The sequence below is a fragment of the Trichechus manatus genome, unplaced genomic scaffold, assembly GCF_000243295.1.
Source record: "Trichechus manatus latirostris isolate Lorelei unplaced genomic scaffold, TriManLat1.0 scaffold00055, whole genome shotgun sequence".
In the NCBI taxonomy this organism is placed as follows: domain Eukaryota; kingdom Metazoa; phylum Chordata; class Mammalia; order Sirenia; family Trichechidae; genus Trichechus; species Trichechus manatus.
Window position 1 is genome coordinate 15,558,722 of NW_004443991.1, and position 24,820 is coordinate 15,583,541.

Below are 24,820 nucleotides of genomic sequence, written 5' to 3' on the forward strand. Positions count from 1 at the left end.
GATCTTTATTATTTCCTTTCTTCTAGTGGCTGTGGGCGTTTTTTGCTGTTCTCTTTCTATTTGTTTGAGTTCTGTAGTTAATGTTTTGATTTTGTCCTTTTCTTCTTTTTTGATATGTGCATCTATTGCTATAAATTGTCCTCTGAGGACTGCCTTTGCTGTGTCCCAAAGGTTTTGGTAGGATGTGTTGTCATTCTCATTTGATTCTAGGAATGTTTTGATTCCATCTCTGATTTTTTCTATTACCCAGTGGTGTGTAAGCAGGGTATTATTCAGTTTCCATGTACTTGATTTTATTTTCTTGCTCTTTCTATTGTTAATTTCTACCTTGAAGGCATTGTGGTCAGAGAAGATACTTTGAATTATCTCAACGTTTTGGATCTTGATGATTGGTCTGTGGCCTACGATGTGGTCTATTCTCGAGAACGTTCCATGTGCATTGGAAAAGAATGTGTACTTTGCAGCTGTTGGATGGAGTGTTCTATATATGTCTAGAGGTCAGGGTGGCTGATTGTGCCCTTTAGATCTTCTGTAGCTTTGCTGAGTTTCTTTTTAGTTGTTCTTTCCTTTACTGAGAGTGGTGTGTTGAAGTCTCCTTGTATTGTTGTCGAATTGTCAATTTTTCTTTTTAGTGCTGTTAGAGTTTGTTTTATGTATTTTGGAGCCGTGTCATTGAGTGCCTAGATGTTTATTATGCTTATCTGTTCATGATGGATTGTCCCCTTAATCATTATATAGTGTCTTTCTTTGTGTTTTGTGGTGGATTTTGTTTTAAAGTCTATTTTATCTGCGATTAGTATTGCTACTGCTGCTCTTTTTCCGTAGTTGTTAGCTTGATATATTTTTTTCAACCTTTGACTTTAATATATTCCCGTCTTTGTTTCTAAGGTGTGTTTCTGGTAGACAGCATAGTGATGGATCCTGTTTTCTTGTCTATTCTGTCACTCTCTGTCTCTTTATGGGTGACTTGAGTCCAATTCCATTCTGTGTCATTATTGATAGATGTGAGTTTGTTGTTGTCATTTTTTTGTGCTTGTTTTTGTGGTGGTGATGTTTTCTTTGTTCTTGTTACTCTCTTGTGCTGAGTTACATTTGTTTCATTTCTTGTTCTTTTTTTTTATTTCTTTTGTTTTTGTATATTTTGTTTTTGCTAAGACTTTATGTTTTTTCTCTTTTTTTTTTATGTTTGTTAATTTTCTTTGCAGTTACCATGAATTTTACCTTTATCTTTCTAAGTTTGAAGCAGTCTACTATTACTTGGTATAGCCTTGCCTTCCTCTCCATTAGAAGGTTCTATACCTATGCCGTTTATTCCCTCTTTTATTGTTTTGATGTTGTTGCCATTTACTGATTAACTGCTCTGATTCTCTGTTGTATTTCTTTTGGTTTTGGATAGTCGTTGAGATTTCATTTCCTAGATTGGTATCTGGCTGGTTTGATCCTGCGTCCTGATTCTGACTGTGAACTGAAGTTATTTGTTCTTAATCGAAGGACTCCCTTTAATAATTCTTGTAAGTTTGGTTTGGCTTTTATATTTTCCCTTAATTTTTGTTTATCTGGAAATGACCTACTTTCACCATTATATTTGAACGAGAGTTTTGCAGGATATATTATTCTTGGCTGGCAGTTTTTTTCTTTCAAGATTTTATATATGTCATCCCATTGCTTTCTTGCCTGCATGGTTTCTGCTGAATAATCTGAGCTTAGTCTTATTGCTACTCTCTGTATATAACTTCTTGTTTTTCACGAGCTGCTCTACTCCATTTGGTGTTTGGCTGGGTTCTTTATCTTTTCATTTGATGTTTTAGGGTTTCAGGGTTGTTGTTTTCTCTGTTTGGCTTAGTTTTTCGGATCTTTGCTGTGGAGGGACGGCGTGGTGCTTCTGCATAGAGCGCCATATTGCCAGAAGTCCCAGTTTCTTCATCTTTGGCCTTAGTGGTTGGTGCATAAATTTGAATAATGTTAAACGACGTAGGAAATATCAAAAGAAGATGGAAGGAATACACAGTCACTATACCAGAAAGAACTGGTCGACATTCAATCATTTCAGGAGGTAGTGTATGATCAGGAATCAGTGGTACTGAAGGAAGAAGTCCAAGGTGTACTGAAGACATTGGTAAAAAAGAAGGCTTCAAGAATTGACGGAATACCACTTGAGATGTTTCAACAAATGCATGTAGCTCTGGAAGTGCTCACTCATCTATGCTAAGAGGTTTGGAAAACTGCTACCTAGCCACCTGACTGGAAGAGATCGTATTTATGCCTATTCTCATGAAGGGTGGTCCAACTGAATATGGAACTTATCAAGCAGTATCATTAATACAACAAGCAAGTAAAATTTTGCTGAAGATCATTCAAAAGCAGCTGCACAGTATATCGACAGGGAACTGCTAGAAATTCAAGCTGGATTCAGAAGTGGACGTGGAACCAGGGATATCAGTGCTGATGTCAGGTGGATGCTGCCTGAAAGAGAATGCCAGAAAGATGTGTACTTGTGTTTTATTGACTATGCAAAGGCATTTGATTGTGTGGATCATAAATTATGCATAACAATGCGAAGAATGAGAATTCCAGAACACTAAATTGTGCTCATGAGGAACCTGTGCATAGATTAAGAGGCAGTCGTTGGAACAGAACAAAAGGATTTTTTTTTTGACTTTTTTTTTTTTATTGTACTTGAGGTGAAGGCTTACAGAACAGATGGTTTCTCATGAAACAGTAGTACACATATTGTTTTATGAGATTCGTTACCAACCCCACAACATGTCAACCCTCTAACTTCTCAGCCTTTTTTTTTGGTGAAAATACACATAGCAAAGATACGCCATTTTAAAAATTTCTACATGCACAGTTCAGTGACATTGACTACGCTCTTCCAATTGTGCTGTTATTCTCACTTAAGATGAAGACTTTCAGAACAATATAGTTTCTCATTTAACAGTTACTACAAATGTTGCCCTATGACAATGGTTAACAGTCTCACAACACATCAGCAATATCCTTACTCAACTTTGGGTTCTCTATCACCAGCTTCCTCGTCCCCTTCCGCCTTCTGTCCCTCAGAACAAGAGGATTTAAAGTTGAGAAAGGTGTATGTCAGGGTTGTATCGTTTCACCATACCTATTCAGTCTGTATGCTGAGCAAATAACCTGAGAAGGTGGACTGTATGAAGAAGAATGGGGCATGAAAATTGGAGGAAGACTCATTAACAACTTGTGTTATGCAGGTGACACAACCTTGCTTGCTGAAAGTGAATAGGACTTTGTTGTAGGGGAAAATCATCACAAAGTTTAGTAAAGCAAAGAGAAAGTTCTATTTGGCATATTTTCAAAAAGGCAGAAGTGGAAAATGGACAACCATGGTGCCAGCACCATGTCTGCCTGAGTCCAAGGAAATAGAACAGATAAAAGTGGGAAAATGGACAAGCATACTGCTAGAGCCATATTTGTCCAAGTCCAAAGAATATTATAGAATAGGGAAGAATGGGAAAATGGATAAGCATGCTGCCACAGCCGTGTCTGCTCGAGGTCATGCAAATATTACAGAACAGACAAAAGTGGGAAAACGGACAAGCATACTGCCACAGTCTTGTCTGCCAGAGTCCAGAGACCATTAGAGTCATCAGTATATATTAACATTAAAAATGTGCAAAACCACTGAAAGCTTCGCCTCTTCATAGATTGGCTAGAAACTGTGATCCTACATTTTGAGTTGTCTTTCTTAACTGTCATTGGTACAGGTTTCAGTAATGACAGTCAGGAGGTCTTAATTGGTCCAACAAATTTTCTATTCATTAAATGCTAATAGGGAAATATAAGAGTGAAAAGTCTTTTGTGTTCTGTTTGAATGGTTTTATGTGAAAGATTTCCTAAAAGGTATTTTTTTCCCTAAAAAATAATTTGTAAGCTTATCGTAACTATTGTCTCTTATCTCAGGGCCCAGTTGATGTATCCTTGTGAGCTCAGCTCCAGCTGGGTCACGTTCTCTATGTTCAAGGAGAGGGTATAAATGATTCCAATATTGTCTAAATCAACTTGAAGCACTTATTAATGAAGATCAAAGACCACAGCCTTCAGTATGAGTTACACCTCAAAGTAAAGAAAACAAAAATCCTCACAACTGGACCAGTAAGCAGCATCATGATGAACAGAGAGAAGTTCAAGTTGTTGAGGATTTCATTTTCCTTGGATCCACAATGAACACCCATGGAAGCAGCAGACAAGAAATCAAAAGATGCATTCCAGTGGGCAGATCTGCTGCAAAAGACCTCTTTAAAGTGTTGAAAAGCAACGATGTCACATTGAAGACTAAGGTGCGTCTGACCCAAGCCATGATGTTTTCGGTCACCACTTACCCATCTGAAAGCTGGGTGATGAATAAGGAAGACTGAAGAAGAATTGACCGTTTTGAATTGTGATGTTTTCGAAGAATATTGAATACCCCATGGACTGCCAAAAGAACAGATGAGTCTGTCTTGGAGGAAGGAATGCTCCTTAGAAGGAAAGATGGTGAGACTATGTCTCACATACTTTGGATATGTTATCAGGAGTGATGAATCAGTCCCTTGAGAAGGACATCATGCTTGGTATAGTAGGAGGTCAGTGAAAAAGAGGAAGACCCTCAACGAGATGGATTGACACAGTGGTTGCAACAGTATTCTCAAGCATAACAATTGTTAGGATGGTGCAGGACCAGGTAGTGTTTTGTTCTGTTGTATATAGGGTCGCTTTGAGTTGGAACAGACTCCATGGCACCTAACAACAACAGTAACTAATGTTCTTGGTTTAGTCCTTGTCTTTACTATCTATTCCCGTGGGCAGAGTGATCCTTTTAAAAGGCAAGTTTGAGCATGTCAGGTTTCTGCTAAAAACTCTCCAGGGTCTTCCCATTTTAATTCAGGATAAAAGCCCGCATGGTCTGGCCCCTTGCTAAACCTCTGTGGCCTCATCTGCCATTTTTTCTGTCAATTACTTCTCTTCAGCTACACTGATTTCCTTTTTATTCTCTCTGCCTGAAAGGTTCTTTCTCACTCCCTTTTTTTCAAGTCTCTGCTCCAGTGTCATCAAAGATATCTTCTTTTGTCACCCTTGTATCAAAAAGCTATGCTTCTTCTCTCTCCTTGTACCCTAACGCAATCACTGTATCTCTTAACCTTGCTTAATTTTCCTCCATAGTTTTTATTCTCTGACTATTTTTACTCCTTAATTCTGTTTCCCCAATTAGAATGTAAACTCCATAAAGGTAGTGACTTCTGTTCACTGCTATTCCCAGGACCTAGAACAGTGCCTGGCACAAAGTATACACCCAGTACATAACTGATAAATAAATGAATATCCTGGATTCTCTCAGCCAATTTTTGGCATGTGACCGAGGTTTCTCCTTAGACTATGTTGTTGTTATGTGCTGTTGAGTTGGTTCCGACTCATAGTGACCCTATATGACCTCTTATGATCCTAGAATTACCCTTCCTAGTTATGACATGAGAGAAGTTAGAGAGTCTTTTATACTGTAATTATATTTGAGTTTACAGTTTATAGTTTTCACATAAGTTATTCTGTTTGGCTTTATTTTGTGCTTATTTCTGTTTGGAGTGTTCGATGTTTTGTTGAAAAGACTTTTTCATTATGTTTTCAAAGTAGATATGACTTAAACACTTAACAGATGAAATAATTGAAATTAATTAGTGTGATAAATTGTTTCATTTAAAGCATATTTAAGTATGCTGAAGTTAGTAAGGATAACTATATGCGGTTATGTTCCTAGTTTCTTCAAAATGTGTACTTTAAAGTAATTGTTTCAAAAATTATTGTAAATTCTGAGGCGTTTGAAAGAATTTAGACCTTATAGATCTTTTTAGGTGCTGTTTGTAGTTGGACACAGACAAAAGTATATGTTTCATATATAGAATATTTGCTTAAACCTGTTTTGTAGATCCTAATATTTCAAAGATCCTGAGCCTAAAATGTCCAGGGTGCCTGCCATTTCCTGTAGATTGACAATTGAGGTGTGGCAAAAGATAGTATTAAAAACCAGGAAGTTAGATTTGTGATGACATTACTTTTGTTACTTCTTGGTTCATTGCTAGGGCTTAGGAGGTAAGAAAGGGAACTGTTGCCACTTTATTCGTTCCTCGATTTCCAACACGTCTTCTTTAATGGGATCAATATGGTTCTCAAGTCTTTTTATTTTTTGCTTGTTGCGTTTTTAAATAACTGCTTAGTTATAGTATATGAATCGTTTTCTTTTCTGTCACCGATTTCTTGTTCAGTATGTATATTTCCAAATGCTTTGTATCTTTTAGGCACTGTGTAAATATGGACTAAATGACTATTCCAACACACATGAAGACTCCAAAGACTAGGTATTTACATAGGAATTACAGATAGGAAAAGAATTACTCCTTTTGCCATTTCACTTTCTCCCTGTACACTGAGTGAGCGGCACAGTGGGCCTTTTCACATAAGTTACTTTTATTGCTATGGTAAGGATCAGCATGAATCCAGTTCCACCTGGAAATGGATCCAGTTCTCATCTTCCCACTTCTCCATCCTCATCTCCAGCCACTCAGGCTGCACCCTCTCTGACCCCAGCTACCCATAGCTGTGTTGGCGCTCACAAGTTAAAGTCAGTTGTCCTTCAGACTGGGCTGCCTGTGCAGCTCTTGTCTCATCTACCCACCCGGATCTAGTTAGAGCACACAAGTTAAAGGGACACAGCCATTCTGATTGGTTGCCCATGCAGCCCTTCTCTGATCCCTGCCACCCCGAGCTCGGTCAGAGCACACATCTTGAAAGGACACAGTCGTTCAGACTGCCACACAGCCAATACGCCAGCCTTTGCTGGCTATCACTGCCCCTGTGGGTTCCATCTTTTACTAGAACTCGTAGAAAGGGATATACTCACTATGACAGCTTTAACATAGCCAAAAAAAATACACAAGTGAAGAGACACATAGATGAGGTTTGAGAGGGGTCCTGGCATTGCAGCCTCCATTGTCCCCAGGCACGCATGGCTCCCTCCTGTACATAAATGTTCTTGCCAATCCAAGAAGCCCAAAGATCTTTTGTGTTCAAGGCCGTTTATTGACTTCATTGTATAGTCATGTTTGGGGCCTCATTGCATAGTCATAATTGATTGAATTATTGAATATACATGATTGACTAAATCACACCCTTGCCTTTCTTGAGGTTAGCAGACCAGGCATGGTCTTTGTGGTCCTCACACATTTGCACAAATTCTAATGACAGGTCAATTCTAAAGACAGGCCAGATTGAGTTCTTTGTATCACACCTTTCTCTCTCTCTCTCTGAAAGGATAATAAGTTCAGTTTAATTAATTCGTTAATGATACAGACATTTAAATTGAAAACCAAGTCGACACACAGAACAGAAACAGATTTAATGGTTCTCCTTAGACCCTTGGGTGTTCCGGATCCACTAAGACTTTATGACAAGATTAGTGTCTTGCTAGATATGAAAGGTTCAGTTGTTTGCTGTTCCTTAGCCCTTTTATATTCCAGGCTTGTATCACTGTTAATGAAGAACTTTCTTTAAATAATAAACATTTATTATTTCTCCAGGACACACCTCCTCTTCAGTCAAACTCAGCTTCATACCAGAAAGTTGTGGAGAGGCTCAGTGTTTGGGAGTCCCTAAGTAGTGAGGCATTTTAAGTTCGGCCGAAGAACCACAACGAAAAGTCTGTTTCTCCACAGTTTTAAGAGTCAGTGGGGTAAAATTGTATTCAGAAATGGTTCCTAACTTTTGGGTTTAGTCCAGGAATGGAAGTGTATTAGACTCTTTGTTTACAAGCAGCAGAAACTCTCTGGCTAACTAAAACACAAAAAGGAGGATATGTAATTAGAAGCTCATGGAATGAATCTAAGGAAGAGTCAAATTATCAGTACTTGAAGGGTAGATACAAAGCCTTGATCAGTGGTATAAGAATTGAAACAAAGAAGTGGTATAAGAATTGAAACGAAGAAGCATACACCAAAACCTTTTTGTAACCAGCAAAAAATACTCAGAACATTTTTGTAGAAAAGTTCAGAACTAAACACTTATTACCTCCTAGAAATTAAAATATGGAAAAGAAATTTTTAAAAATCTTGACAGTTACATTGATTAACATTTGTTTGCTAGTGAGGTTGAAAACTTTTTTGAGATTGCGATTTGTAGTTCCTTTGTGAATGTGTACTCATATTCTTTGTTCATTTAGGAGATAATTTTTTCTGGTCAAATCTATCAGCCTTTTTTTCTGATTGGTTTTTCTACCTTTGCTGTTATGCTGAGAAAGGCTTTTCCCACTTAAATGTTATAGGATACATTTACATATTTTTGATTAACTAGGTCAGCCTCTTTTTTTCCCTATCCTAGAAGATTCCCTTTTGTAATGGTGGCCCACTAGGCCATGATTGTTATGAGTTGTAAGAATTAGAAATATCCCTCCCAGATTATTCTGATACTTCTCTTATCCATCTCACCCCTACCTTTACCTAGGAGGGATAATTTTATTTATTTTTACTTTTAGTTTGCTTTTTATTATGAAAATTACTTAACTGTAAATGATTCTGATGTCAAAGAGCACAAAGTAAAAACTAATATTTCTTTCTCTAGCTCTCAGTAATCCTATTCTAGATAACTAATGTTATCTGACAGAACATACAAGAAGTTATTTTAAGTATATGTACAGGAATATGTGACTAATTGTTTACATTAGGTCTTCATTCCATCTGATTTTTTTTTATGCTATTTAGTATACTGTATTTTTATGCAGATAATGCACACCTTCTACATTTGTTTGCCAGCTGCACCCTCCCCCCAAGGTATTTTCATCAGCGCTGCTATGCCAATTTTTTTCACGTTGCTGTAAAAAATAATTAGCATTGTGTGCTTGCAAAAATACCTTGTGGGGGGCGGGTGTAGTTGGCAAACGCAGAAGGCATGCGTTATTTGTGTAAAAATACGGTAAAATGGGTTTATCTTTTTTCAAATATTTATTTCTTGTCCATTTAACATTTTATGACTAATTCGTTATTTCTGCACCTTTACAAACTAGTAACTTTATTATATATCATATATGTAGGTTTATTTCTATATTTTCAGTTGCTTTAACATACCAGTATCAAACTATTTATTATTTTTATTTCAGGATTTCTCTTCCCATTCACTGGGCCATTGCTGTCTTTGAAATGCTTCTTAGCTATTATCCCTAGCCTATTTTTCCAGAATTTTAATCAGTTTTTTCACTGGAATTGCATTGAGCTTGTGTGCTAATATGGGGAGAATTGACATCTATGTAGTATTAAGTTTTGCCATCCAGGAACATGTCATGTCTGTCCCATTTGTGAAGTCAGTCACTCTGGTTTATATGTCCTTTACAACTTTACTTATGGATGTTTTAAATATTAATATTTTGCGCATACTAATTCATTCTTTTTGTGCAATAAATTTATAAAGGTTATCACTTATTGTAACATATGTAGGAGCCCCCTGTTGGCACAACAGTTCATTGCTTGGCTGTTAACCAAAACGTTGGTGGTTCAAACCCAGCCACCGGCTCCACAGGAGAAAGACCTGGTGATCTGCTTCCATAAAGATTACAGCCAAGAAAACCCTATGGGGCAGCTCTACTCTGTCACAGGGGGTCACTATGAGTTAGAATAGACTCAACGGCACCCAACAACAACATATGTTGATTATGTAGTTTTTATGAATTTTGCATATGTTTTATAAACAGCCACATTATCTGTGCTAGTAAGTTTCATTTGACTGTCTTGGATTTTTCGAGTAATAGATTTTTCAAATAATCTGTCCTTTTCTAATATGTATCTTTTTTTTTTCTTAGAGTATTGGATTGAATTTTCAATTTCAGTTGAATAGTGGTAATGATAGTGGGTCCTGTTTTGATCCTGTCTTTAATGGCCAAGACCCGTTTTTCAATTGTAGTATGGTGATGGCCATTGATTTAAGATGACTATACTTTATTACTAAGAATCATTTCGTTCTCAGTTGTTAGATTTTTTAAAATAAAAAAAGAAAAAAGAATGTTAGATTTTATTAAATGCCTTTTCAGTATCGGATGAGAAAGTCATTTGAACTTTCAATGTGGTCAATAGTCTAGAAATGTAATATTGACTCATCCTTGTATTCTTGGAATAATCCTACTTGGTCGTGGTGTATTTTTCTTTAAACACAAAGCTGGATTTTATTTTGTAATATTTTGTGTCATTAGGATAGCTCTTTTGTTTGTTTCTACATTTTCTGGTTTAGTATTAAGCTTTTAATAACCAGTTGCCATCGAGTCATTTCTGATTCATGACGACCTCGTATGTCAGAGTAGAACTGTGCTCCCTAGGGTTTTCAGTGGCTGATTTTTCTGAAGTTGATTGCCAGGGCTTTCTTCCAAGGAGCCTCTGGGTGGACTCAGACCTCCAACCTTCTGTTTAGCAGCTTTAACCACTTGAAGCACCCAGGAACTCCAGACTTACGAAAGCTTGCCAGTATACATTAGGGTACTTTGTCATGTTATATGCTTTGGATTAATTTTGGAGCTTGGTGGTGGCACAGTGGTTAAGCGCTTGGCTGCTAATCAGAAGGTCAGCAGTTTGAGTCCACTAGCTGCTCCTTGGAAACCTTATGGAGCAGCTCTGCTCTGTCCTATAGGGTTGCTGTGAGTTGGAATCGACTCGATGGTAACGGGTTTGGTTTTGGATTAATTTTAAAAGCTTAGTAATTATCTACCCTTGAAAGCTTGAGAGAACATGATTTTTTTGGACTTGATACCTTTTTGGGTCAGTGGTTATTCAAAACAAAACTCTTTCTTCTATGGCTGTTAAGTATATAGCCAGTGTGCATTGTTAGCTGTACTTGCTGTAATTTTCTAAGTCATCTTTTGAATGGTAAAGTTCACCCTCTAGGGTTTTTTTCTCTGTTGTGTTTTGTTGTCCTCCTCCCCTCCCCCCCATAAAATGGGCTTATAGAAATAATACTGTGTAAATTTTTTTGGTTATTATTTAGAACTGTTTGAACATGTTTAAACACATATTCTTTCTTGATTATCTTGTGATTCTCTTCTGGATTCTTGTATTCATTCGAAATATTCAGCAACTCTAGGATTTAAGGTTTTTTTTTATACGTTTCCCATTTTTTAGTGCTTATTTTGGTTTACTTCTTAGTTTAAGTACTTTTTTTAGTTATTTTGTGAGGACCCATATGTAAATGGTAAACTCTTCAGGAACTTGTTATATATGTTAAAATAGTCTTATCAGTGAGCAGCATATTGCTTGATTATAGTATTCATGAGTATTAGTCTTATTTCTCTCAAAATGATATAGGTTTTTCCACTGTAACGCATTATGGCAGATGCTTGATTTATTTGAGAGTCACTCTTTCCTCACATCAAGCTCAGGAAACATGTAGCTCTTTTCGTTCCTTTTTAGTATTCAATCCCATATGTTTGAATATGTATAGATGTATATATACGTGTGTGTGTGTGTGTGTGTGTGTGTGTGTGTGTGTGTGTAAACATGCATATATGTTTAATGATTAGATAATGTGTTAGCATAACTTTTTTCCATTCTAAAAATTATTCATTTTTTTTTAATAGGTGCCTTAGCTGGACCAATTATTGTGGAGCCACATGTCACAGCAGTTTGGGGAAAAAATGTTTCATTGAAGTGTTTAGTTGAAGTAAATGAAACCATAACACAAATTTCATGGGAGAAGATACATGGCAAGAGTTCCCAGACGGTTGCGGTTCATCATCCTCAGTATGGATTCTCTGTTCAGGGAGAATATCAGGGAAGAGTCTTGTTTAAAAATGATTCACTTAATGATGCAACAATTACACTGCATAACGTAGGATTCTCTGATTCTGGAAAATACATATGCAAAGCTGTTACTTTCCCGCTTGGAAATGCTCAGTCTTCTACAACTGTAACTGTATTAGGTAGGTATGCTTAAATTGGTTTTTTTTTCTTGGCGGGTGGGTGGTGATCATAACAAAAATATTTTCAAGAATTTAAGATGGTTGAGAATGTATATGTGCTTGGGTTTAAAATGATTCAAATAAGATTTTTCAAGTTCTGTCCTAAAATTCTATGATTCTAGGTTCTCTTTAAGTAAAATCCTTTGTGTCTACTTACCTATCCACGTAATGCTATCTAGTTCTAAGCTACTTACCTTATGAAAGATAGTATTGCAATTATAATACTGAGTGTTACGTTTCCTCGACATTTATTTTCACTACAGGCAGTCCCCTGATTACAAATGTGCAACTTATGTACAACCTGTAGTTATGAACCAACCCCTATAAAACCTATTGTATTAATTCTGGGTACATATAATGGTTTCTAATAACAAGTGAGCACTATGTGATGTACATCAAAACATTATTGTTATTACTGTATTATTACATTAGAGATGTTTCAGTGTATCTGAAAGTGTTTCTTTAATGTTTTTTATGTGTAGAAAAGTACGCTATATACTTTATACTGAGACATTTAACTAACTGATGTTAGATACGAACTGTACCTAGCTGTTCTGACTTATGTATAAATTTTTCTTAAAGACAGATTTAGAAACAGAACTTGTTCGTAATCTGGGGACCACCTGTATTTCCCCTCAAATTTTCAGTTACCATTTTAAGTTTTCCCATTCTCTTAAGTGATGGAATTTATCCACTTGGAGCCATTGACACATCATGTTTCAGTTTTTCACATAAAATTTTATTCCTGCTATTATAAATTTGCATAGCTATTTGCATCTGTTGCTGTTGTTGCTCTTTATAAATAATCTTCAACCTTTTATATCTGATAACTGTTGAAATTTCTGGTGGAATTTTGAATATGCTTATTAAGATTAAGATAGTCTCGCAGTGGAAAGTTGGTTTACTTTTCACTGCAATGAAAAGTAGAAAGTAAACCAACTTGTGAAGGTTGGTGAGTAACAGAATAAGGAGTAAGAAGTAATAACAACTTATATGAAGATACACTGCTCAAATTCCCCGAAAAGGATGGTTAGCTGACAACCTTTAGCTGTTAGGTCCTTTAAAATGCCCTTCAGCTTTTGAGTTGAGGTCACGTTCCTGAGGTTACCCCCCAGGCCAGTTACTGAGCATTGCAGTGGTGGCTGAAGGCAGTCTTCTTGGGGCCAGTGATTGAACAAGATAGTGGTATGAGGGCCTAGCAATTTCTACCCAGTGTGAAATGGGCAGTGTTTTGCTCCAGATCTCCCAAGTGGCCTAAGAGAATCTTTGTCACGTCTCATGATAGCACCCCTGTCCAGGCATGGACTAGTAACGTGAAACTTGCCTCCAAAAATGGAGGGTGCTGAAAGACCCAAGAAGGAGGTGGACAATTCCAGGGTGACAGCAAAGGAGTTTATTAGGGAGATTTACAGACGAAGCAAGTCCTGGGTGGCCACAGGACCAAAGCAGGTCTCTACGCACTCCAGTGGTAGGGCAGAGGTTTTATAGTGGTGGTAGACAATAGTGGCTACAAGCCAGGGGCTTACATAAGAATGACTCAGCAAACAATAATGAATTAGTGGACCACATGAGGGTGTTCATGTTCAGCCTTGCAAAGCCTGTTGCCCCTTCAGTCCACCCCTCGAGGCCAGCTCCTACAACCTGGCACCTTCCCCTTCTTGAACCGCAGTATAAGAGACCCTGTTCTCTCCCTGCTGGGAACAGATACAGAAGTGGGGTTGACCAGGTGCTGTATGGTGCCTGCGCATGTGCAAGAGACAGAGAAAGTTACTGTGTGCCCAGAACAAGGCAAAGGCTTCTCTGATAAACTGGGGGAGAGAATGCGACCCAGTTCCCAGCCTCCTTATCAGACAATGCTCTGGGCCCAGTGCCCTGGTTGGGAGGCGTAGAGGCAGACCATTCCCCCAACATCTGCCTACCCCATCTTCTTCCTCCCCCTTCTTCTAGATGTCACTCCCTAATAAACCTTTTGCATTCCTCACTTAATCTCAGTGAACCAAACAGGTACAGCAGATAAAACAGTTACCATCAAGTCAATTCTGACTTACGGCGCCCAGCCCATTATTTAATGACATAATGCTAGGATCTCTGAAATGCAGGAAAGCAGTTCAAATTTTTATATATTTCTTCATCTTGAGAGATACTGTTTAAAAATAGAAGTTAAATATTTGAGGAGTTAATATGTTTTAGGCACTGCCCTAAGAGCTGTGGGGAAATATAACTTAAATTTAAGAAATTGGTACTTTTGAGAAATTTCCTGATTGCAAGGCATAAATATCTGAAAAACCAAGTCACAGCACAACAGGGTAAAAAGGTCACAAAAATGTTCATTACCAAGAAAATAATAGTTTATATGTGAAAGAGAGAGCTCATGGGGATGAAACACCTATTTTTTCACTTCAGGTTTTTGTGTTTCACCCTAAAGTAATACAACACTTGTTGGCTTAAAACCTGAGTGTTGATGTACAAGACTAGTCATGATTTTACCCATGCCTCCTTTGCTACTTTGATCTTGACCATCACTTGTTTCACCACTCCCAACAACCCAAATGTTACAATAAACTATTTGCAGTTCTTTTTACCTGTGTTTTTCCTTCTGCCTGCATTTCCTTCCTTTTCCTCGTTTCTCCCTTCCTGTGTTCTTCTATTTAACTGTTGTCATTAGTTGCTGTGAGTTGATTCTGACTCAGGTTGACCCAGTGCATGTGTGCAGAGTAGAACTGCTCCATAGGGTTTTCAAGGCTGTGACATTTCAGAAGCAGATCGCCAGGTCTGTCTTCCAGGGTGCCTCTGGATGGGTTCGAACTGCCAGCCTTCCGGCTAGTAGTCAGCTGCTTAACCATTTGTGCCACCCAGGGACTCTACCTGTTTTATTACTGTTCATCAAATCACATCCTTTTGGAAGCCATTCTCAACCACTTCCCCCTCATCTGATACTTTTTTGCTTTTTTGCCATCATATCTTAAGCATATCTTTATTGTAGCAGTTACCATACTGTTGGTTGTATGTTTTTTCCACTGTAAGTGTGTGGCATGTGTGCCCTTTAAAATTATATCTCTAAAGCCTATAGGAGTCCCTTGCATATAGCAGTCATACAGTAAATGCTTTTTGAGTAAGATATAGGAATGAATTGGTGAACTTGATAGTTTTGTTTTGTAAAAGAAATAGTTGAGCCCGTCGTTGAAAGGTAGATTTTGAGCAAGCAAAAACGAAAGAAGCTTAAGGAGAAGTTATTCTTTTTTAATTTTTTTTTTTTTATTGTACTTTAGGTGAAGGTTTACATAACAAATAGTTTCTCATTACACACGCATATTGTTTTGAGAAGTTATTCTTGAATTGAGAGTAAGTGAACCAGGGCATCCCATCCTGACATTCAAGTTGCTGTGATGTGGTCCTACCTACCTTTCTAACCATTAGTTCTTGTACTTTATATGAAATCCTTTGATCAGGCAGCAAACCTAGTACAAAAAGCTGTATTCAACTTGAGGATGTTTGACAATTCAGAAGAAGAAACTGAGATGGTGAGCCAAGATTTTGAGATCCTTGAGAAGTGAGAAGACCATGTGCCTGAGTACTGTTCTCTTCAAAATGGGGTGTTTAATAGCTCTTCTCATATTTACCTGGTAGCCCAAAGGCTTACTCTTTCAGAATAATACTAAACCAGAAATAAACCAGTCTTCTCGAAGACTTCTAGTCCTGGTTTACATCACCTAAGTAGTCTGAATTTAAGGATATCCTGGATTGATTAGAAGAGCCCTGGTGGTTCAGTGGTTAAGTGCTTGCCTGCTAACCAAAAAGGTCGGCGGTTCAAACCTACCAGTCGCTCCACAGAGAAAGATGTGGCAGTCTGCTTCCATAGATATTACAGCCTTGGAAACCTAGTGGGGTGGTTCTCCTCTGTCCTTTAGGGTCGCTGTGAGTTGGAATCTACTCAATAGCAACGAGTTTGGGTTTGGTTGGATACGTTAGTATTTTCAGGAGCTTGGCAAAAGAAGATGCACTGCTTGTTTGGAAGGAAGGTACCTTTATTCTAGGCCTCAAATTATTTCTATGATAATTATTCACGCACAGGCATATAGTCATTTTGTTTGAAAAACCACGTGCGCTAGTAAGGAAGCCCTGGCAAGCAGCAGCCAGTACAAACAGAAACAGACCTGCAAAGACTTAAGGTGTCATTAGACACAGACTGCTGAACAATAGTGCTTATTTACTTTTTGAAGAAATAAGTCAATGTGTAAAGTTTCTGCAGAAAAAGAATTTTTTTTTTAAAATCACATGGCAGCTGGTCTTGAAGTAGATAAGTATTTAAGGCATAAAAGCAATTAACCAAAAAAGAAAAAAACAAACACACACCAAAAAAAAACAAGTAAAAACTGATACATTTGAGTACTTTAAGAACGTCTGCTCATCAAAACATACCATATATAGTCAATTAGTGTAATTGCTGTCAACAAATTATATACCTGTAATAAGTTTAATTGGGAAAAGTTGTGTGACAGATGTATTTACAGCAAGACAAGAAATAAAGAGTAGCTGCTGAGGTTGCTTAGGTACAACCAAACACCTCATGGAATTTGCTTCCTTGGTTTGGAGGTTTAGGGTCATGGTTTCATGGGAGATCTCATTTAATTGGCCTAATAATGTGTTTAGTGTTTCTGTTCTACCTCCTAGTTTGTTGTGTAGTGTCTGGGGTCTGAAAAGCTTGCAAGCAGCCATCCAAGGCACAACAGTTGGTCTCTGTTCTCTTGGAATAACAGAGGAAGAAGGAGAGTCAGGAATAGGAGGAAGATGTAAAATGTGTGGCTAATTGCCTCCATGAACAACTGCCTCTTTTGCCATGAGACCAGAAGAAATGAATGGTGCCTGGCTACCATTGCTGTATATTTTGATCCAACATTCTATAGAAGAATCCTTATCTAAGGGGGGGAGATGCAGAACAGAATTTCAGATGCTCATGGAATCCAGATTTTCTGGAGCCATGGAGGGTGGATGAACCCCTAAAATTATTGCCGAGACAATCTTTAAACTGTCAACATTCTCTGAAGTCTTCTTAAAACCAAACAATAGTTTAGCATAACTAGTAAAAATGTCTGTCGCTTTTAAGATCTATCTCTATGGGACCAAATTGACAACAGCAACTCTGAGATTAGGTGGGAACCTCGAGGGGCAGTGAGTTTATGGTAATGGGGGAGGAACAACTCAGAAAAGGAACATGAGAATGGGGTTTGTAATCAATGTCAGTGAATTGTAAATGTGTGTTTTGTTGTGTATATTAACAATAACAACAACAAAATGAAGTATTTTAAAAAAAGACGGATAAAAAGACAAGCTCTAAATTGGTAGAAGATGTTTGCACCACATATAATCAAAAGACTCTTTTCCCAAGTCTGTTCAGAACTTCTACAACATCAAAAAGAGAGATAGTTGGCTTGAGTAGGCATTTTGCAGAAGAAATTCCAAATGGTCCAGTAACATTTGAAAAGGTCCGCAATCTCATTCATAATCTGAGAAATGCAAAATAAATCTCAATGGTATGCCGTTATATACGTTCAAGATTGCAAATACTGAGAAATCGGCTAATATCAGCTGTTGGTAAGTACATTATCCAACAAGAACTCTTAAGATTGGGAATATAAACTGATGTTTTGGAAAACTTGGCATTTTCTGGTAAAGCTGGAAATACATATAGTAGATGCAGTTCTATAAGGGACAAACTAGAGAAATTTATGCACAGTATACCAAGATAGTGAATGAGAATGTTTCTCATAACATTGTTTATCTGAGACAGGAAACAATCCAAATACCCAACAGTAAATGAACTATACAGCAATTAGGAGTCCTGGTGATGCAGTTGTTAAGCACGCAGCTGCTAACTGAAAGGTCGGTGATTCAAACCTACCAGGTGCTGCTTGGGAGAAAAATGTGGCAGTCTGCTTTCTTAAAGATTTACAGCCTCAGAAACCCTGTGGGGGAGTTCTGCTCTGTCCGATAGTGTTGATGTAAGTCTGAATTGACTCGACGGCAGTGGGTTTGGGTATACAACAATTAAAACTAATATCTGTACAACTGCATATGAATCAGTTACTTCAAAATAAAAATTTGAAAAAAAATTTCTAAAATAATAAACTAAAGTTAAATACTCCAACATGATTGAATCTCAGGAGCATAAAGTTGAGTCAAAGAAAAACTATACAGAAATAAATGTAGTTCAGTTCCACTCATAGAAAGTTCAGAAACAGGCAGAGTTAAACTCTGTATTATTTAGGTTTGCATTTGTTAGTTGCAGAGCTATAATGACTAGTAAGCAAAAATCGTTTCCATAGTCAGTATAATGGTTTCACATTGAGGCAGTCAGGGTGTTAAAATCAGGGAGAGGTTTATGAGGGACTTCTGGGATGCTAATAATGTTCTTTGTTGACATTTGTGGTGGTTACATGGGTGTTTTCTATAAAAGTATTCATTGCATGTGTTGCCTGCACTTTCCCTTTGTTATTTTACAATAATTCATCTTAGAGAAAATACATATGGAAAAGATTAATATATCTTAAAGTAAATTATGAAACAGAAACAAATACATATAAGTCAAGAACAGATGCCAGTGAAAGAACCAATTAGAAATCCTGGAAATAGAAAAAGAAAGAAGTCGTTGAAATAAAAACTCATTGCACAGAGTAAACTATAGGCAAGACTGAAATTGTTGGGAGATAGGAAGAGATAGGTAGGAGATATGCGAGATAGATTAGAAGGTTCTGACATTAAGGTTACTTTTCCCTGCTTTGCATTTTACCAGAAAAAGATGGATGGTGTGTACATTACAATAAACAAAACCATTAGTGACATTACATGGTAGTATTAGTTTAATATATGTATATATTATAAGCAAAAATAGTTGGACAAATTTAACAGCCTTAATCAGTTTTTCTTTTAAAATACGAGAGAGGTTAAAAGTAAAAGTTTAAAAGGGAACATTTTAAATAAAACTATAGAGTCATATGCTGGGCCAAGAAAAAGATATTTTGTCCCCTATGGCTTCTCTCAAAGGAACATTTTTTTTTCAAATTGTAATTTAGATGAAGGTTTATAGAGCAAACAAGTTTCTCATAAACAAGTAATACACATTATTTTGTGACATCGGTTGCCAACCCCACGACATGTCAACACTTCCCCTCTTCGACCTTGGGTTCCCCATAACCAGCTTTCCTGTCTCCTCCTGCCTTCTTGTCCTTGCCCCTGGGTTGGTGTGCCTGTTTAGTCTTATTTTGTTTTATGGGCCTGTCTAATCTTTGGCTGAAGGGTGAACCTCAGGAGTAACTTTGTTACTGAGCTAAAAGGGTGTCCAGGGGCCATATTCTTGGGGTTTCTCCAGTCTCTGTCAGACCAGTAAGTCTGGTCTTTTTTTTTTTTTTGTGAGTTAGAATTTTATTCTACATATTTCTCCAGCTCTGTCTGTGACCCTCTATTGTGATCCCTGTCAGAGCAGTCGGTGGTGGTAGCTGGATACCATCTAGTTGTGCTGGACTCAGTCTAGTGGAAGCTGTGGTACTTGTGGTCCATTAGTCTTTGGACTAATCTTTCGTGTGTGTCTTTGGTTTTCTTCATTCTCCCTTGCTCCAGACGGGTTGAGTCCAGTGCAGGATCTTAGATGGCCACTCACAGGCTTTTAAAACCCCAGATACTACTCAGAATGTAGAGCATTTTCTTTATAAACTATGTTATGCCATTTGAGCTAGATGTTCCCTGAGACGAACAAAGGAACATTTTCTTAACATTTTAAATGTAGGTTCTATACTAGTAACTTACTTTAAAAAAGTATTTCCTTCAAATGCTTTTGCTGTAAAAAGAGGAAGTATGTATTAATATTACCTTTTTTCCCATTCCAGAATAATATTTTTAATCTCATAATGGAAATTATGATACAGTTCACAGAAATGCTTTTTATATACTAATTTGGAGGGAAATTTGCCTATCCCTGTAAAGTATATTTGTACCAGGGAGAGCCATCTCTATAATGGGTATATAAAGTTTTAGTCTCTTTTTTGTCCTGGGTCTTGATCATCTCTTGTTCCAAGAATCCAGTTGATGTTGTCATTACCTAAAAAGTGTGTTTGTGTGTGTGTGTGTGTTAATGCATTGTCCCTAAGCTTATGAAGTATGGCTAGATGTGGCTTGGAAGGATGCAAATATATAATATCTTATTTGAAATGTAATTTTTTTTTTTTTTTAATCAGTTGAACCCACTGTGAACCTGATAAAAGGGCCAGATTCTTTAATTGATGGAGGAAATGAAACAGTAGCAGCTATCTGTATTGCAGCCACTGGAAAACCAGTTGCACATATTGACTGGGAAGGTGATCTTGGTGAAATGGAATCCACTACAACTTCTTTTCCAAATGAAACAGCAACAATTGTCAGCCAGTATAAGCTGTTTCCAACCAGATTTGCTCGAGGAAGACGAATTACTTGTGTTGTAAAACATCCAACTTTGCAAGAGGATATCCGATATTCTTTCATATTAGATATACAATGTAAGTACATAGTAACATATACTTTTTAAATGTAAGTCATACATTTTAATTTTCTTCCTTTGATGTGTTTCTTTATCAAACTATTTTTAGTTTGAATAATATTCAGATACCTGTACAGCTTTTCCTTGTTGGCTTTTTTTTTTTTTTTTTAATAATTTTATGATTTGTTTCTATTTTCCTGGGAATTTTGTTTTTATTTTTTAATTTTATTGTGCTTTAGGTGAAAGTTTAATGCAAATTAGTTTCTAAATCAAAAATTTATACATAAATTTTTTTGTGGCATTGATTGTAGTGCTTGCAATTTGTCAACACTCTCTGTCTTTCCCTTTACACACCATGTTTCCTGTGTCCATTGATCAAGTTTTCTTGTCCCTTCTTGCCTTCTCACCTTGGCTTTTGGGCAGGTGTTGCCCAGTTGATCTTGTGTACTTGATTGAACTAAGAAGCACGTTTCTCACGTGTGTTATTGTTTGTTTATAGGCCTATTTAATCTTTGGCTGAAAGGTGGACTTCGGGAGTGGCTTCAGTTCTGAGTTAGCAGGGTGTCTGGGGGCCATAGTCTCGGAAGTTCCTCCAGTCTCTGTCAGACCAGTAAGTCTGGTCGTTTTTTATGAATTTGAATTTTGTTCTTTATTTTTCTCCCGTGCTGTCCAGGATCCTCTATTGTGATACCTGTCAGAGCGGTCGGTGATGGTAGCTGGGCGCCATCTCTAGTTCTTCTGGGCTAAGGCTGGTGGAGGCTGTGGTTCATTAGTCCTTTGGACTAGTATTTTGCTTGTGTCTTTGGTTTTCTTCATTTGCCTTTCCTCCGAATGTGATGGGACCAATAGATGTATCTTAGATGGCCACTTGCAAGCTTTTAAGACCCTAAACACCACTCACCAAAGTAGGATGTAGAACATTTTCTTTATGAACTGTTATGCCAGTTGACCTAGATGTCCCCTGAGACCATGGTTCCCAACCCTCAGTCCCAGTAACTCCATCCCTCAAGGTGTTTGGATATGTCTATGAAGCTTCTATGACTTTGCCTTGGTCAAGTCGTACTGACTTCCCCTATATTATGTGTTGTTTTTCCCTTCACCATAGTTAAAACTTGTCTACTATCTAGTTAGTGGTTCCCCCTCCCTACCTTTTTCCTCCCTCATAACCATCAAATATTGTTTTTTTCTGTATGTAAACCTTTTCTTGGGTTTTTATAATAGTGATGTCATACAATATTTGTCATTTTGTGATTATTTCACTCAGCATAATGCCCTCCAGATGCATCCATGTTGTGAGATGTTTTGCGAATTCATCATTGTTCTTTATCGATGTGTAGTATTCCATTGTGTACATATGCCATAATTTGTTTATCCATTTATCTGTTAATGGGCACTTAGGTTGTTTGCAGGGGAATTTTATTTAACCAGAACATTTTTTTATCAGTTCAGTAAAGATGGACAGATGACTTTAAGCTTGTTCTACAACTTAAAGTTATTTAACCTTGTCCTTTTCGTACCTTGAAAGTACGCTGGATTTAACTGAGTTGTGGAAATTTTACCTCAAAATGTACAATATTTAGAGGCAAACATCAACTTCTCCAGTCTGATTAATTCAGCCGTTATTAATTTTCATTGATGTTATGCATTTGTTTGCAGTAAGAACCTTGTACTTCTGTAGATGCATTTTAATTAGATTGAAATCTATATTTTTAAAATATCTTCTTTCTAATCTTATTAATCATCTTGTAAAACAATATTTTAAAAACATCACTGGAATAATAACCAATATGGCCCAACTTGTACTTAGTTATATTTTTTTGTTAAGGGGTACTCTCGTGTGTGTGTGTGTGTGTGTGTGTGTGTGTGTGTGTGTGTGTGTGTAACACATATGCATGTTTGTACAGTTTTTTGTATAAAATTTCTCAGTATTTGGTACATTCTTCATTATTTGTGTAACATTTAAAAATTTTGAGCAATAGAAGAGGTGACAGTACAGATACCTTCTATAATCATAACAATGATAAATTATGTACAGTAGTGAACGTGTTGTAGGTTCTGCTATCATTTCCATCCTTGGACAGATTATAAATTTAGACAGGTTTTTGAAGGAGATGTTGTTTTTGTTGGTTTGTGTTTTTCATATAGCATGCATAGAGTTTGAAATTACACATTTTTATTACACTTAATATAATAGTTTCTAAAGTTAATTCCAAGGCTGTTTTTCAACATTTATAGAGGTAAACTTGAGAAGCTATGGTTACATGATGTTATTACCCAGGGGCAGAGTGTCTAATAAGCAAGATAAGCAGAGGTGTACTTGTGATTACTTACTAATCTGTAGTGAACAATTGCATATGGATTTCATCACACCACATCAAAGTGCAACCCATGTGAAATTGTTGACTACACATTAGTAAGCAAGCCCACGCTTACCTTGCTTGCTCTGTCATCAGCCTCTGTCAGGGATTGTAAATTTGAAAAGAAGCTTTGATTCTATAGGCAGGTGCTATGGGTTTGTGAGAGAGAGAGAAGCTGGCCATACCTAGATGCAGAATCTTTGATGTAGTGAAAAAATGTGAAATTGTTCACTACAGATTAGTAAGTAAGCACAAGTAAGCCCTTTCTTACCTTGCTTATTGTATAATCTGCCCCATTATTACCATTGTATTCTTGAATTCTGGTACCATCTTTTCTCCTCCCTTCTCTGGAGAATCCAATTAAAATTTTTCTTTTTCTTTTACCTACCTTGCTTTCACAGACTCTTAACTTTTTCCTTTTTCTTGTAAAATTCTGATCCCAATTGTGAGTACTACTACTTTTTTTCTCATATATATTTTTCCTTCCCTGTGTCTAATAATTACTGACATTTTCTTCAGTTTGTATTATTTATAATTATAGTTATTAATCTTCTTGTTTGCTTGAATGCAGTCCTAAATATATAAAAGTTTGTTTTCTAATGTAAGACTTTATGATTATGGCTTAAATTTATTGGCTTAATCCTAAAATGTTCTTAAAGTTCTCATGGCTATTTTTGTTTTTTATTTGGGGACCTGTAAAATGTGAACAAAGTTTAAGGAAATAAGATCTTATAACCCAATTTCACACCCCAATTTGGAGGTGTTCTTTAGGATGCTGGTACCACTTTAAAGAGATTAAACTCAGAGGGACCCGAACTATTCTTTCAGTATCATTTTCTTTTTTTTTGCTACTTATTTAAATTACAAAAATCTTTGTTAATTCTTGCTATTTATAAGAGGTAGGCATTTCTTTCTTTTAATTACTAAGGTAAAACTACCACTTGTTTTGTAATCTTTTCTTTTCAGTAGGCCAGGCTTCCCTGGCAGAGTTAAAGACTGACCTTCTCTCTGTCTGCAACCTTTCGTGTAACCTTGTACTTCTTATCCAGCTTCCTGTATCTTAACTCACAGAAGGATGCAGTGTCCTGCAGGGAGCCATTCATTACACTTCCTTGGGAAGCTTTTCATAGCCCTCCCCCACCCCATCCCTAAAGTAGGCCACTCCTGTTATCTCTCCTGGCATCCTGTTCTTTGTCTTTTTTGGCACTTAGGACTGTTTAGTGAAATATTTTGAAAATTTCATCTTCCTATTACCATTAGACAGTAAACTTTATGAATACAGGGTCTATATGTATACCAAATACCTAAAACAGTACCTGGCACTTATTTGGAGCTAAATGAAATGATGGTTGAATGAATGATTAGTATTGGATTTTGTAGTTTAAAGGCATAAATGTATATTGCTGGTAGATAGGGGTAATTGCTCTTTCAACTAGTTACATTACACACACACTAAAAGACCTTTGGGTGCATTGAATAAATAAAAGTTCATTTTTTACTACAGTTGAGGCTCTTGGTAATTGACCTCAGATGTAAGTATATAACCTTAGAAAGTTTGTATCACATCTCTACATACTTATTAAATAGTAATTGTAATATAGGGACCCTGGTCTCTATAATTGAGACGATGCCTCTTAGAGGATGTCTTAGTCATCTAGTGCTTCTATAACAGAAACACCACAAGTGGATGGTTTTAACGAAGAGAAGTTTATTTCCTCACAGTTCAAGTAGGCGAAAAGTCCAAATTCAGGGCATCAGCTCCAGGGGAAGGCTTTTTCTCTCTGTTGGCCTTCTCATCAGTGTTCCCCCAGACTAGGAGCTTCTCGGCACAGGGACCCCTGTCCAAAGAACGTGCTCTGCTCCTGACACTGCTTTCTTGATGGTATGAGGTCCCCTGTCTCACTGCTCACTTCTGTCTTTTATATCTCAAGAGATTGCCTCAGGACACAATCCAGTCTTGTAGATCAG

At 37.1% G+C, this 24,820-nt stretch overlaps 1 protein-coding gene across 1 annotated transcript in view; it reads left to right on the top strand.

Annotated features, from left to right (window-relative positions):
• Positions 1–24,820, top strand: part of NECTIN3 (nectin cell adhesion molecule 3) — a gene marked incomplete at its 5' end in the record, with an annotated part of 119,921 nt that overhangs the window by 4,058 nt on the left and 91,043 nt on the right. The window contains 2 exons of the mRNA XM_023732855.1: positions 11,609–11,950; positions 20,218–20,514. Of these exons, the coding sequence (XP_023588623.1) occupies positions 11,609–11,950; positions 20,218–20,514 (639 nt within the window). The remainder of the gene's footprint in view (positions 1–11,608; positions 11,951–20,217; positions 20,515–24,820) is intronic.